This window comes from Martes martes (genome assembly GCF_963455335.1).
Source record: "Martes martes genome assembly, chromosome: 17".
Classification (NCBI taxonomy): domain Eukaryota; kingdom Metazoa; phylum Chordata; class Mammalia; order Carnivora; family Mustelidae; genus Martes; species Martes martes.
Window position 1 is genome coordinate 56,373,758 of NC_137905.1, and position 16,840 is coordinate 56,390,597.

General features: G+C 47.2%; 1 protein-coding gene across 1 annotated transcript in view; it reads right to left on the bottom strand.

The window, feature by feature from the left end:
• Window positions 1-5,340: 5,340 nt before the first annotated feature.
• The window catches only part of LOC308358437 (paired immunoglobulin-like receptor B), a gene marked incomplete at both ends in the record, with an annotated part of 92,204 nt that continues 80,704 nt past the window's right edge, over window positions 5,341-16,840 (bottom strand). Inside the window, 1 exon segment of the mRNA XM_080828616.1 lies at window positions 5,341-5,483. Within this exon segment, the coding sequence (XP_080684742.1) occupies window positions 5,341-5,483 (143 nt within the window).

Genomic DNA, 16,840 nt, shown 5'->3' on the forward strand with positions numbered 1-16,840 from the left:
TAATAGAATGTCCTTTTAAAATTCAAATTCAATCACCCAACATGTGGTACATCATTCATTTCAGTTGTAGAGCTTAGCTATTTATCAGTTGCATAGAAAACCCAGTGTTCACTTAAGAAAAATCATCAGGCTAGTTTGTTCTGGTGTGTAGAACAGAATACGACACTCCTGAGATATGGATTTTTTTTTTTACTGTGTTATGTTAGTGACCATACAGTACATCATCAGTGTTTGATGCAGTGTTCCACGATTCATTGTTTGCGTATAAAACCCAGTGCTCCATGCAGTCTGTGACCTCCTGAATACCCATCACTGGGCTCACCCATCCCCCACCCCCCAAAACCCTCAGTTTGTTTCTCAGAGTCTATAGTCTCTCATGGTTCATCTCCCCCTCTGATACCCTCCCCCTTCACTTTTTCCTTTCCTTCTCCTAATGTCCTCCATGTTATTCCTTATGTTCCACGAATAAGTGAAACTATATGATAATTGGCTCTCTCTGCTTGACATTTTTCACTCAGCATAACCTCCAGTCCCGTCCGTGTTGATGCAAAAGTTGTGTATTCATCCTTTCTGATGGATGAGTAATATTCCATTGTATATATGGACCACATGTTCTTTATTCATTTGTCTGTTGAAGGGCATCTTTGCTCTTTCCACAGTTTGGCTATTGTGGATATTGCTGCTATGAACATTGGGGGTGCATATGGTCCTTTTCACATCTTTTCACATTCTTTTACATCTGTATCTTTGAGGTCAATACCCAGTAGTGCCATTGCTAGGTCATAGGGTAGCTCTATTTTTAATTTTTTGAGGAACCTCCACACTGTTTCCTAAAGTGGCTGTACAAATTTGCCTTCCCACCAACAGGGTAGGAGGGTTCCCCTTTCTCCACATTCTCTCCAACATTTGTTGTTTCTTGCCTTGTGGATTTTGGCCATTCTAACTGGGGTAAGGTGGTATCTCAATGTGGTTTTGATTTGAATCTCCCTGATGGCTAATGATGATGAACATTTTTTTCATGTGTATATTAGTCATTGGTATGTCTTCTTTGGGGAAGTGTCTGTCCTTGTCTTCTGCCCATTTTTTTACTTGATTATCTGTTTTTTGGGTGTTGAGTTTGAGAAGTTCTTTACGCATCTTGGATATTGGCCCTTTGTCTGTAGTGTCATTTGTGAATATCTTCTCCCATTCCATGGGCTGCCTCTTTGTTTTGTTGACTGTTTCCTTTGCTGTGCAGAAGCTTTTTTACCTTGATGAAGTCCTAAAATTTTGTTTTTACTTTTGTTTCCCTTGCTTTTGGAGACATGTCTTGAATGAAGTTGTTGTGGTCAATGTCAAAGAGCTTACTGTCTATGTTCTCCTCCAGGATTTTGATGGATTCCCGTCTCACATTGAGGTCATTCATCCATTTTGAGTTTATCTTTGTGTATGGTGTAAGAGAATGACCCAGTTTCATTCTTCTGCATGTGGCTATCCAATTTTCCCAGTGCCATTTACTGAAGAGACCGTCTTTTTTTCCACTGGATATTTTTTTCTGCTTTGTCAATGATTATTTGACTGTAGAGTTGAGCTATGATTTTCAAAAAGAATGAAAACAAGCTATTTCCAGAGCTGCAAATTCTTAGCTATTTTCTGCCCTTACCTCAATGAAAGGAACACTGCATGGTGAAATCCAATTAGAATAGTGAATAATCCTTAATGAAAAAAGACTATTAGATAGCGAGAAGAAACAGCAAAAAAAAATGCTTTGTAAGGTTATATTTGCATCTACTTACATGTATGTATATATATTTAAGAAAGCTGAATTAAACTATTCGCTGCATGCAAATATTTGAATCATGTGGATGACAGAAATGGAACTTTGGGGGAAAAAAGTAAGCAGTAAGAGCTCAGATAATGTTGAATTGTGCAGGGTACCTGGGTGGCTTGGTGGGTTAAGGCCTCTGCCTTCTCTCGGGTCATGGTCTCAGGGTCCTGGGATCGAGCCTCGCATCGGGCTCTCTGCTCAGCAGGGAGCCTGCTTCCCCCTCTCTCTCTGCCTGCCTCTCTGACTACTTGTGATCTCCGTCTGTCAAATAAATAAATAAAATCTTTAAAAAAATTTAAAAAAATTTGAATTGTGCCCTTTTCTTACTAAAGGCAAGGGCAGACTTAAAAATTGTTCAAAACTGTTGTGTCTGGGTGGCTCAGTCACTTCAACCACCAATTCAAGATTTTGGCTCAGGTCATGATCTCAGGGTCCCAGGATTCAGCCATGGATTCAGCCCATAGGCTCCATACTCAGTGTGGAGTTGGCCTTGAGATTCTCTCTCTCCCTCTCCCTCTGCACCATACCCCTGAACTCCCTCTCTCTCACAAATTGTTCAAAATTATGAATGAGAATTCCTAGAAAGACAATGCAGGTAGCTACTTAAATTTAGAAACACAATGTATAACTTTCAAAATAATTAGTGTAATTGTAGAAAAAAATAAATATTTTTCAGCTATTTTTAAAATTTAATTTAAAAAAATTGAAGTCTAATTAACACAGTGTTGTATTAGTGCCAGGTGTACAATAGAATGGCTCAACGGTTCTAGCCATCACTCAGAGCTCATCACAGTAGGTGAACTCTTCATCCCCTTCATGCATGTGCCCTCTAGCAACCACCAGTCTCCCTATATATTTAAGAGTCTGGGGATTTTGGTTTGTTTCTCTTTTTTATCTTTGTTTGTTTGGAAAACACATGAATCTTCATCAAACAAGAAGTCTGGGAAGTCAGGGGTACCTGGGTGTCTCAGTCGTTAAGCGTCTGCCTTTGGCTTAGGTCATGATCCCAGGGTCCTGGGATTGAGCCCCGCACAGGCTCTCAGCTCAGTGGAGAGCCTACTTCTCCCTCTCCAACTCCCTCTGCTTGTGTTCCCTCTCTCGCTGTGTCTCCCTCTGTCAAATAAGTAAATAAAACCTTAAAAAAAAAAAGAAGTCTGGAAAGTCAGAAGGAACCTAAGAGAATGTAGGGCATCTTAATAAGTGGGGAGAAAAGGACATCCTGTACACCGCTGGTGAGAATTTAAACTGGTGGCACCATGATGGAAAAACAGTATGGCGTTTCATCAAAAACTTAACCCTAGAACGGCTCAATGTCCATCAATATCACTTCTAAGTATGTATGAAAAGAAAGGAAACAGGATCTTGTAGAGGTGTCCACACTCCTATCTTCATGCAGCATTATTCACAATAGCTGAAATATGGAAACAACGAAATATGGAAACAAACATCAATGGCCTACAATGATTGAATGGATAAAGAATATGTCGTATATATACATATGAGTATTATTCAGTCATAAGAAAGAAGGAAGTTCTGCTGTTTGCAACAAGGATGGACCTTGAGGGCATTATACTAAATGAAATAAATCAGACAGAGGAAGACAAATATGCGATGATTTAATTATGGGTAGAATCTAAAGAAGTCATCCTCGTAGAAGCAGAAACAAAGAAAGGTTGACGGTGATGAGCAGGGGCAGGGTGGGTGTGGGAAGCGGGGAAATGGTGGCCAAAGGCTACCACTTTCCAGGTATAAGATGACTAAGTTCTGGAGATGTAATGCACAGCGTTGTGATGATAGTAAATACTACTGTATTAAGTCTGAGAAAGTTGCTCATAGAATAGATCCTCAGTGTTCTCACCACAAAAAAAGGTAATTATGTGATGTGAGGGAGGTGTTAGTTAAAGACATGGCGGTAATCACCTTGCAGTATCTGTCAATCAGCACCTTACACCTTAAATTTCCATGTTCATAAGGTGTGTTTTCAGTCCACAGCACCTCCGTTCCATTTCTGCCAGACCTGGTCCTCAAACTGAAGTGAGTGTGTAGTAGGCAGCAATCGGTTGGGTGTTGCTTCTTCTTACCCATTCAGGTACCCTTATGTGTTTTGATAATCCGTTTACACTGAAAGTGGATATTGATATGTGAAGATTCGCCATTGCCATCTGATTTGTTGTTTTCTAGCTTCTTTGTTTCTTTCTGACTCTTGCGAGGGGGTAACAGGGTCAGAGAGAAGAGAGTCACAGGATGTCCTATATGAGGAATTTGATGTAGAAATTCTACAGGAAAGGGGAGCCACTCCTTCCTCATGCACTTTCTCCAATTCCCCCTCATCGGGGACCAAGATGAGGCCTGATGGGGTTGAATCCTACCTCTGAAGTGGCCAACACATCTTTATGGATGACCTTCAGCCCAGGTCAGATTCATGGGGAAGGATGAGGTCTGAAAGTCACATAAACCGATTTTAAATCCTTAATTGCATACCCTGTGATCTTCAAGTGTTTGTTGAGAGACCCACCTTCTCACTTGGGACATGGCTCATTCTTTGGTCAGACTCAGGTGAGGGTGAACGGGTAGATGGGGAACATGTTTTGAGGGGACCTCAATGCCAACATGTGAAGTATTGGCTACGTTCATTCAAGAACGACTTTGGTTGATACTCAAGATCTAGAGAAAATCGAGGCTCGGTCCATCCCACTCGAGGTGGCAGTGACCGGAACCTCGAAGAGAGAAGGACACACACACACACATCGGTGGGTATTCTCAGCAGGTGTGCTGCGTTTGGCTCCTCCTCACGTGGGAGAGACGACTGTAATCATGACTTCCTACGTTTGCATTCAGTGAATTCCCACAGGCGGCTTCAAGGTGGCCACAGACTATTTTCACCAAAGAAAGCAATAAAGGCCTTAAATCAGGACTTTTGCAAAAATGGCATTTTCTTACAGCCAGTTGACCCACAGCTTGTGGTTCTCACTACACACACTGGATGCTCATCCCAAGTGATGGTACCTCTGGAGAAACTGTATCATTTATCATGTGATGAAGAGGGAATGTCTTGTGGGTCCAGATCCTCTTTTACAGAATGATTTTTGACATATTTTTTCCAAACTGGACTTGCTGTGCATCCACCTGTTCAGTATTTAAAACAGAATCTCTGTTCTGAGCTGAGGAGTACACACGCCGGGGAATAGAGGAAAAAGCATTCCATGAAACTGGACCAGAGAAAAAGGATGGACCCAGAGCTACTCGGGGGATTAGCCTCATGTCATATGGTTGAGGAAAGAAAGAAGCCAGTTCAGAAAGTGTCAAGGAAATGCCAGGAAATAGAAGTGCTGGGGAGAGAAATTACCATAGTTTAATTGCCGAAGAGCCACTATAGCACCGACCCAGACATTTTCCTGCCCCCAAACCACGTTAACACCCAGAATATTGTCAGTAGAACGTTCCCCCAACTTATGCGCAGATATTCTTCCAGAATCTCTTGGTATCATCAATTCCATTTTCAAAGTTCTACGTCCCTGTCCGTCTTCTCGCTCTCACGTGTATGTCCCGGCTGCATCTTGGGGTCTTCGCTGACGGTGCCAAGATTGAAAGAGCAGCACCCCGAGAACCGTCAGGATCAGGGCAGAGATCCCCAACCGGATGAGATTCTCCACTGTGTAATCTTGGCTGTTTGACGCTAGAGACCGTGGACAAAGAGATTGTGGTAGTCAGAGCGTGTTGACATGACCCTGGCATCCTACATGTCCACCTTCCTGCATTTATTGACAGGATGTGTCCCTGTGAGCCCCTCACATAACTCAGAATTTCTCCTTATTCATCCATATGGAGGCTGACTTGTTTTCTGGTTCTCTGAGGGCACCAGCTATACCTGAGAGGCAAACACAGAGCCTGTGGTTGGGGAGACATAGAAAAACTTGAGTAATCTCTTTTCTGCCCTCCAGGGAGTCCCTGACACTTGCTAATACCATCTCAGTCCCTTAAGGTGAACGTCTCCAGGGTGTCACCCTCCGTCTAATTAGGAGGCGATAATAAACATGGGAAGCTTCCTTTTTATCCCGGGGACCAGGAACATGGAGGAGTGAAAAGCAGGGTCCACCTTTTCATTCCTGCACATCAGCCAGCTCCTTCTGGTCCCTGAGTTGGGATTATATATTTCTACATCACTTTCCATCTTTATCTATACATGTGTTCTTTTTTGAAAATAACATGTGATATGATGAACCCTGGCTGTTATCCACAATGAATGGGTCATTGAACATTACACCAAACACTAATAATGTACTTCTATGTTGGCTAATTGAACTTAATAAAAATAAATGTTGGATTATATAGCACACATCAGGTATTTTTCTATGAGTAAGGATTTCCATAATTCACATCGCTGCTAATCATTTACTCAATGTGTTGTCTAGATATGAAGGTGGATGAGAAACAGGCAAAAAACCCCCTCCCTGATTAAAGATAAAAGAAAAAACTGAGATGGGCACATGGACGAACATACAGAGATCTGTCTCGGAGTATCCAGAAATACCAGGTAACTCTAGGACTGGGGAGGGAACGCTAGACATGAATTCTTATGGAAGATGTTTTGGAGGATGGCCAGATCTGGCTGACACCTTGGTGCTCTTGGAAATTGGGCAGAAATCCAGCCTTTCTCTCTTTCCTTTAACATCATGCCAGGAGTTACTGATGGAGAAAGGGCTCGTTCAGATACAGAAGTCCCAAGAAAGAGGAATTCCAGAACATCTTCCAGAGAATTCCCTGGTACCAAATTTCCAATCGGGTTTAGTCTTTTGAAATGCAGGGTAGGATTCAACCTTTGGTAACTGGGAGAACAAAGTCTCAGATATGAATGGAATTTTGTCAGTGTCTCAGTCAGGAGTGGCCGATCCAGCTTAGCTCGAGCTGCGACTTCCAGGGACTCCCCAGCCCCCCGACCTGAAGATGAGAGTCACCCTTTACTGTGCTCTACCTACGGTGGGCCTGGTTCCCCAGGTGCTGTGATAGTCTGACTTTCTACATAGCAGCACCACGGACAGAGACAGCCAGGTCTTCTCTGCACCTGACCTGGGCTTCCTCAGGCTTTTCCTCTCCCACTAACACACAGTGCGCCCCCATGATCTCAATATTGCTGGAGACGCGAGGTGATTCTCTTCAAATCCCCCCAACCCCCATCTCCAGGTCCGGTGGGAACAACCCCTGTGTAAATATATGAAGTGCAGAGGATCAACTTAGTTCAGCCCAGGACTGGAGAGGCTGTGTATGCTCTAGGCTAAGAGGACTCTGTTCCCAGCAGACGCCAAGATTGTCTGTGGGGTGCGGGAGTGTAGACTCCAAAAGAAGGGGGTGCTGAGGGGCTGTGCTGGGTCTTCTGTCCCACTCAGTCCTACTGCTCCTTGTTGCTGCTTGTCTTTTATACTCTTTTGTCTCCTCCCTGCACTCACCTAGTCCTGCCTCTGTCCCTCTGGTGGGGTGAGACAGGGAGAGGGCATGGCACTCTCCATCTTTTCATCCCCCCAGAGAGGGGTAACCCAGTGGCTGAGCTCCCTGTTGTTCCCCTCCCAGACCAGAGCACTCCAGGGACAGGACTGTGTCTCGAGCATCAGAGCACTCAATGGACATGGGGTGTGGGCTCCTCACCTGAGACCAGGAGCTCCAGCGGGTCACTGGGGTGTGACAACCAGTAGGGGGACTTGCTGTGTGAGCCGTAGCACTGGTAGGTCACTTTGAGGTCTGAGGCCACGGGACTCAATATGAAATTGACCTGAGAAGGTGTTGCTGTGTCCTGCGGACGAAGGACCTGGGGAGGAGCGAGGGACCCCTCTTTGGACAGGTGGAAGGTATCATACCAGATCTCAGAGTGACACTGCAGGGTCACGTTCTCTCCCCAGGACACTGAAGTCCCTGGCTGGGCCGAGAGGGAAGGTTTCACATACATTCCTGGGGGAGAGGAAGGTTGTGACATGTAAAGAGCCACCCCCTCCCCATATGCCCTTGACCCCGGGCTGGGGGGCCACCATCCTCTCTCCAGGGACTCTTGTGGAACTCCCTCTCAGCACCTCCCGTCTCCCTGAGTGGGTGTGCTTTATCTCCATGGCCCTCACTGTCCCTTTCTCAGTCCCTGTCTCTAGACCACATCCCCACCTCAGCCTGTGCTCCTGGCCCTCTCCCTGGACCCTGTCACCCAGGGGCAACCGTGGTCCCAGGCCCTGAGCAGACAGTTAGGACATGGGTCAGGGGGCTCCTCACCTGTGATCAGGACAACCAGAGGGGCACTGGGGGCCGACCAGGTGGAGGAGTTCTTGTGTCCACAGTAGCATCGGTACCGGCCCCCGTGGGTGTGGTTCACAGGGCCCAGGGGGAAGTTGGGGCTGGGTTGCCCTTCTAGATGCTGGGGAGCTCCGAGCTCCTCGTCCTTGGTCAGAGCGAATCTGTCAAAGCCCGTCTCTGAGCGACACTGGAGGGTCAGGCTGTCTCCAGACTGCACCAGGGAGCCTGGCTGGGCCGAGAGGGAGGGCGCCCTGTAGACACCTGGACAGCAGGGGACAGTGGTACTGGGGACGCACTCCCCGCATTGGCCCGGGGCCTGCAGTGAGGCTCTCATGGGCCCATCCCAAGTTCTCCCACCTGTGGTTCTGGCCCCGGGAGTACAATGTCACTCACCCCCCATCAACCCCAGGGTTCCACTGCGCATATAGCTTAGGTCAGTCATCTGGGCCCAGGAGGTAGATGGGGTGAGGCAGGGACCCCCTCACCTGTGACCTGAAGGTGCAGAGGGTCACTGGGCTGTGACCACCAATTCGGGTATGACTGGTGAGAAACGTAGCATCTGTAGGTCCCTGCATGGGAGGTGTTCACGGGGCCCACGTGGACGAGCCCCTGCCCCCTCTCACGACGGAACGTCCACTCCAGGTGTTGGGGTGCATCAGCCCCCCGATCCTTCAGCAGATGGAATGACCCCCGTGGCCACGATGAGCTACAGGAGAGGGACACGTTCCCTCCCAAGGCCACCACAGGGCCTGGGTTGGCTGAGAGGGAGGGTGCGTCATGCTGTCCTGAGGGAGAAAGAGGGAGCTGGTTACAGGGACCATCACCCCACAGACCCCAGGGACCCCATGTACTTTGGGCTGTGAGCGAGGGGTCCCCCTGAAGCCACATTCCATTCCCTTCTGCCTGGAGGAGGGGCCCAGAGGGAGGAGACCAGCTCCTGTCCTTACCTGTCATCACCAGGGTCAGGGGGTCACTCAGCTGTGACCAGCTCTCTCCGCTCTGATATACACACTGGTATTGCCCTATATTATGTAAGCTCATGGGTGTAATGGAGAAACCGGCCTTGTTCCTGGAATCCCATGAGGTCTCCAAGAGCTCCAAGGGCACAGAGACCCTGTCTTTATACAGATAGTAGCCGTCAGCCTGCAGAGACGCCTGACACCAGATGGTCACACGGCTCCCCTTGGTGACCATGGGGCTGGGATCAGCCCAGATGGAGGGTTTGGGGAGGGTCCCTGGAAAGGAATCAGATGGGGAGTTGCAAGGGGGCCCTTTCTCCTCTCAGCTTCCCACCTGTCACCCCAAGGCCCCTCCCACATGAGTCACCATCAGCCCTGACCCTCTATGCCCCCCCCGGCTGCTTACGGGGTCGTTGGTGGAGACAGGAGATTGGGGAAGACTCACCCGTCCGTTCCTGGTCCCACAGGCCCCGACACAGCCCTGGAAGAGAGATCCCGTGAGTGCCTCCCACACCCTCATGCAGCTGCTCCAGGCCTGGTCTGGGCCCCTGGGTGCTGGAGTCACATCTGGGTCTGAGCACTCACCTCCCCCAAGAAGTTCTGTCCCTACTGATCCTCCCCAGTCCTGAGGTTTTCCAGGACCAGGACCTGAGGAGGGTGACCCCAACCCTCCTCTTTTCCAGAAAGCTCACCAAGGCAGAGAAGAGCAGTGAGGGTCGGGGTCCTGGCACTGCCCCCCATGGTGCCCAGTGGTGCAGACAGCTTATAAAGTCCTCAGCGTGTGCTGGACGGACAGATGCACGGGGTGTGGTACAACCCAGGCCCCGTGTTCCTCATCACGGGTCCTAGAGGTGTGGCCTCACAGGAAGGGGAAGAGCCCCCACCAGGGCCTCTCTCTGCTCTCCCTGAAGGGTGACCCAAGAGCAGCAGGTCCTAGGACCTTTTAGACCAGACTGAGTCTCCCCAGACCCCACTCTCTCGGTTCCCTCCCTAGCAAGCCCAGGTCTAGCGAGCAACTGGTTCCAGCACTCGAGGCTGGGGGAGGTAGGGCAGGGCCTGGGAATCAGCCCCATTTCAGTTCTGCTTCTGCCCTGTCTCACACAGAAGCTGTGTGACGTGGGCTGAGACACTTCCCTTTCCTGAGTTTCTATCAATGCAAATTTTCGTCCTTCCTCCCACCATGCTGGCAGTCAGCCCCTGTTTAGTGAGCAGTGGCCACATCCGGTCATGGTGCCAGGCATGGGGACTCATTGGTGAGGCGACAGTCTCATTCCTTCCCTGGATGCACGGGGCTGTGACAGTGACATCAGACAATACAAACCCTTGAGAAAGGGAAATTAGGCTATAGTTTTTGTATACTGTAGAGAAGGAGAGAAACCGAGGACAGAGAGGCTCAGAGCCAGGTGGACATCTCGCAAGCTTAGTCACTGGTGGTGGGGACCCTCCGGGATGGAGAGTCCAACACAAGATGGGGCGAGCACAAGTGTGCTGAGTGGCGTCATCCTGCCCAAGATGCTGAACTCTCCTGGAACTGCGTCCTCAGTGAGTGGGGGACCCACTTACTGCCCCGCACGTGTTCCTGGATTTTACCTTCAGGAGCAGGAAAATCGTCAGCAAGGTAACGTGTGAACAGATGCTGCTGTGAGGAGATCGCCACCAGGGAGCCCGCGGTCTGCAGGAGGAGGGTATGGTACCCAACAGCGATGACAACCTCATCTTCAATGGCTGCCTGCCTGGTGAGTTGACGACCATCGTTCTAAGTGGTGTTTGTGGTTTCTTGTGAGCCGCTCACAGAATCCCAGGAACATAAATACACGCATAGATGGTAGGAAGCGTCCGTACTGGTTCTTTTTTTTTGTTTGTTTTCATGGCCTAGGAGCTTTGGAAGGAGTCTGCTCAGTTGACATCATCTCCACCGTCACATCCCCAGAAGACACGCATGTGGTTATGACTGTGTGTGTGTGTGTGTGTGTGTGTGTGTGTGTGTGTAGAGGGTAGGTGGTGAGCTGGGATGAGCTTGCTTGTGGGGAGGGGAGGGCCCTGCTGGGGCTGGAGAGGGTAGCTCAGCCTGGTTGTCAGCCCGTGGAGGGTCCGGTGTAGAGACTGGGTCTCACTGCAGTAAGGTAGAGACAGGTGGGCGGGTTTTGTGCAGGGGAGGGGCAGTGATGAGTAGGTATGGAGCCATGAGAGTAACAGTTCCTCAGGGAGTCAGGGCCTGGAGGAGAAGCAAGAGAGGAAGGCTGATGGGGTGGCTCCAACAGGACGTCTCCAGTCTTCCACTGATCCTGACTGTGGTGTAGACGGGTCATGGAAGGACGGCTCAGGGAAAGACCTTGTGGAGACGTCATCGTGTGTTTATTTGACTGGAGGAGCCATGGGGGCTATCCAGGATGGGTGACCCCAGAGAAGGCTGGGAAACATGTTTCTAGACTCAACTGACTCACAGAGGGAACCACCACTTGGCTCTGGACTTGGGTTTGTGTTTCTTTTCTTCCCACATTATCTCTCTATCACGTTCTCTGTTTCTGGGACAGCACTACCTTCTCTCCAGCAAAACCCAAGTCATTCCTGCTTCCGCACGGCCTCTTGTCCCCCAGGCATTAGCTCTTCTAGATTCTGTCTCCATGTTTTGTGCAAACCACTAGCTGGACACAGTTAATGCTTGTTAATCCATCGTCAGCTGGTGGACATTTGATTGCCACCACCTTTTGTCCTTTGTGAGTCTTTGTATGAACTCACTGGCATAGTGTCTCCTCAGTTACATGGATACAATTCTCCTTCATGTCGCTTTTCATTGTGGTAATAAGAGAGCTTCACATGAGATCTACCCTCTTTACAGATTTGTCAGGACCCTTTGTTCGCTCTAGGCGTGGGGTTGTATTGGGATCTCCAGGACTGTCTATCTTGCAGAAGTACAACTTATGCCCAGGAGTGGAATGTCTTGGTGACACAGTGCTTCTGGGTTCAAGTTTTTAAGGATCTGGAATCTCTCAGTTTCATGGGCCTGTGTGCTTCTGGCCCTCCCACGACTGATAACACACGGTAACTATTCACATCTCATCTGGAGTCCTGGACCCTCAATCCAAACTGGGCCAAGAGAAATAGAAGTAATCATTTCACATAAAATGCAAGGAAACCTGGGTGCACTTTAGGGCTATCAGAGTGGCATTAATGGGTTCTAGGTTGACATGTACTGTTTTGTGACATCAGTTTGGCATGTTCCTTGCCATTGGGGACCTCATGGTGGGAGCCTGAAGTTGCCTATGAAGGGAAGAGTTACATCAGAGATGCTGGCCAACGCCAGGAGCCAGCATTTTGCACATGGGCTTCTCAGAGGCAGCACACACAGGCCATCTGGTGGACGTGAATGATGCACGGAGGGTGTGGGGGCATCTCCTGGATTTATCCCTTTCAGGCTGCATCTTTTTTTTTTTTTAAGATTTCATTTGTTTATTGGACAGAGATTACAAGTAGGCAGAGAGGCAGGCAGAGAGAGAGGAGGAAGCAGGCTCCCTGCTGAGCAGAGAGCCCGATGCGGGGCTCGATCCCAGGACTTGGGATCATGACCTGAGCTGAAGGCAGAGGCTTTAACCCACTGAGCCACCCAGGAGCCCCTCAAGATGCATCTTTTGATGCCAATTTATGATTCATTCAGACAGCCTCCATTATTTGAAATGAGAGTTGGAGACCCCTTCATGTCCCTCAAGGTGTATGGTGATTGCAAGGGAGGAAAATGGGAAAATGTATTAACTGAAATTGGAACCAGAGCATGGCAGTGTATGGAGATGTGGACTGAAGTCTGCCATGCGGGTGTCAGCTGCTTGGGGGAAGATGAGAGCCAGTGAAGACAACTCACCAGTGGTTGGGAAGGGGAGTCCATAGTTTAATGGCAGAAGAGGGCATACATTGTCTCTGCACTGGGAGCCATGAATCCTTTTCCTCCTCACAATGACCTACAGACAGTTCACAAGGCACATACCCCACATGCTCTTCCAGAACCTTCTGGCACACAAGATGTACTTCCCAGGCTCTGTCATTCTGATCGTTGCATTGTTCTTTCCTGTGTTTGCCTCCCGGCCGCATCTTGGGCTCTTCTCTCACCGTACCAAGCCTGACAGAGGAGAATCCCGAGGACCACTAGGATCACAGCAGCCATGCCCATGCGGATGAGAGCCTCCACTGTGTAATCTGGGGTGTGGGAGGCTAGGAATTAAGGTAGAGAGGTCACAGAGTTCAGAGCAGATGAACATCACCGAGGACCTTGGGTGTGCACCCAGGGTACCTGCTTCCCCTTGACAGCACTTAACCATCCATGCCATTCCTATAGCATCCACTCCTCCCCAGTGTGGGTGTCTCCCTTGTTTTGTGACAGGCTGATGGTATCAGCCGCTTCTGAGAACCATAAAAGTATGGGGGGAAATGAGGTGCTGATGGGACTCAAACTTGTCCTCTGGGCTCTGTGTTCTTGTACTTGCCCCATTTCTTGAGATACAACTAATACAGAGTCCCTAATGGACACTTTCTCTGCTATCAAAGGATCATCTCTGTTCTCATTGGATTTTTTCTGTCTCCTCATGTTTTATGAATTGAGCCTTTGCTTTTGAGTCCCATTGGAGCAGAGTCTTCCTATGCCCACCAGCTCAGAAATTCAGTGTGTAAAATTGTCTCTCAATATAGAAATACTTGAGCTATTCAATTTCTGTGTTCATTCTGAGCACATAAGCTACGTCTCATGGATAGGAGAACTTGCTCTTTTCACCAATTCAGGACCCAGTGTTCACGGATGAGAGGTTGCCCATAAATATATTGAAGATGTATATTCATATTTATGTACATATGAATTTATATATATGAATATAGATATGAATGTATTGAGAGAGAGAGAGAGAGAATTCAGTGCATACTATATAAGTGGTACAGTTATATATATAGTTATTTGAACTATCCTAGGTATCATATCACCATCACCATCACCACCGTCACCATCATCACCATCACCATCATCTCCCTCATCATCATCATCATCATCACCATAATCACCACTACCATCATCACCATCACTACCACTACCACCATCATCACTACCACTATCACCAACACCACTACCACCACCACCACCACCACCACCACCAACCTCATCATCGTCATCACCATCACCATCATCACCACCACCATTACCATCCCCATCACCACCATCACTACTACCATCCTCATCACCACCCCCATCCTCATCATCACCACCACTACCACCATCCTTATCACCATCACCATCCCCATCATCACTACCATCATCATTATCATCACTGTCCTCCTCCTCCTCATCTCTCTCTCTATCTCTGTCTGTCAGTCACAAAGAACTCTGGGAATTGCCAAAAGATTTCAAGGAAGAACACCAGTCATTTGACTTTTATCTTCAAAGACATCCCCTCTCACCTCAAACCCTTAAAGAACAGAGAAAATCAGTGTTGTTATAAAACTGGTGAACACAAAATTAGATAATCCTCCAAACATATTTTAACCTGTTTTCACAAAAAAAACCCCAAAAGTAGATGAGTTCTAATTATTAATCTCCCCATGAAAATTTCAAATAAGCTTATAAAATTCAGAAAGTATGAATGAAGAAGAGACATCACTGAACATCATTCAGTTGGTTAATATCCAAATGTTTAATACCAAGAAGTCTTTTAAATGTATCTCACTAGGGCTATAAAATTTGAAGAATAAGTCAGGAAACGTACAAGCCCTGGAAAAGTTCTATTCCTAATTTGTATTAAGAAAAGCAAAATTCTTTTTCCTAATAAAACCTGAATGTAACAGAGAAATGACCTGAAATAGACAGGTCAATATTTCTATATTCATAAAAATACATATTTTGTTTATTTTTTTAAATTAATAGGATATATATTTTATTGCTCAATAGCACACAAAAATGTTCATGCTAAAATTTAAAAAATCATATGTAATGGTTTCAATGTAGAAAAGATCAATTCTGTCTCAGTTATTAACACAAAAGAACCTCAAAACATAAAATTGGATTATACACATTCAAATGCTATCAGTTCAGTTTTTTTTTTTTTAGTTCCTACTATTACTTCTCTCTTTTTTTTCTAATTTATTTTCAGCATAACAGTATTCATTGTTTTTTCACCACACCCAGTGCTCCATGCAATCTGTGCCCTCCCTAATACCCACCTCCTGGTTCCCCCAACCTCCCACCCCCCGCCCCTTCAAAACCCTCAGGTTGTTTTTCAGAGTCTGTAGTCTCTCATGGTTCACCTCCCCTTCCAATTTCCCTCAACTCCCTTCTCCTCTCCATCTACCCTTGTCCTCTATATTATTTGTTATGCTCCACAAATAAGTGAAACCATATGATACTTGACTCTCTCTGTTTGACTTATTTCACTCAGCATAATCTCTTCCAGTCCCGTCCATGTTGCTACAAAAGTTGGGTATTCGTCCTTTCTGATGGAGGCATAATACTCCATAGTGTATATGGACCACATCTTCCTTATCCATTCATCCGTTGAAGGGCATCTTGGTTCTTTCCACAGTTTGGCGACCGTGGCCATTGCTGCTATAAACATTGGGGTACAGATGGCCCTTCTTTTCACTCCATCTGTATCTTTGGGGTCAATACCCAGCAGTGCAATTGCAGGGTCATAGGGAAGCTCTATTTTTAATTTCCTGAGGAATCTCCACACTGTTCTCCAAAGTGGCTGCACCAGTTTGCATTCCCACCAACAGTGTAAGAGGGTTCCCCTTTCTCCACATCCTCTCCAACACACGTTGTTTCCTGTCTTGTTAATTTTGGCCATTCTAACTGGGGTAAGATGGTATCTCAATGTGGTTTTGATTTGAATCCCCCTGATGGCTAGTGATGATGAACATTTTTTCATGTGTCTGGTAGCCATTTGTATGTCTTCATTGGAGAAGTGTCTGTTCATATCTTCTGCCCATTTTTTAATATGATTTTTAACATGTGTTTGACGTACAATAATTAAATCATTTGAGCTATCAATTAAGATGTATTCTTTAAAAAAATTTTTTAAAATTTGACAGAGAGAGCACAAGTAGGCAGAGAGGCAGGCAGAAAAAGAGGGGGAAGCAGGCTCCCTGCTGAGCAGAGAGCTGGATGTGGGGCTCGATCCCAGGACCCTGAGATCATGACCTGAGCCAAAGGCAGAGGCCCAACCCACTGAGCCACCCAGGCGCCCCTCACTTAAGATGTATTCTTTTTTTTTTAAATTTTTTTATTTTAATAAACATATAATGTATTTTTATCCCCAGGGGTACAGGTCTGTGAATCGTCAGGTTTACACACTTCACAGCACTCATCATAGCCCATACCCTCCCCAATGTCCATTTCCCCACCACCCTCTCCCGTCCCCCCCTCCCCCCCGCAGCCCTCAGTCTGTTTCTTGAGATTGAGTCTTTTATGGTCTGTCTCCCTCCCAATCCCATCTTTTCATTTTTTCTTTTCCTACCTCCCCCCAACCCCCCCCGCCTTGCATCTCCACTTCCTCATATCAAAGAGATCATATGATAGTTGTCTTTCTCCGATTGACTTATTTCGCTAAGCATGATACCCTCTAGTTCCATCCACGTCATCGCAAATGGCAAGATTTCATGTCTTTTGATGGCTGCATAGTATTCCATTGTGTATATATACCACATTTTCTTTATCCATTCATCTGTTGATGGACATCTAGGCTCTTTCCACAGTTTGGCTATTGTGGACATTGCTGCTATAAACATTCGGGTGCACGTGCCCCTTCGGAGCACCACGTTTGTATCTTTAGGATAT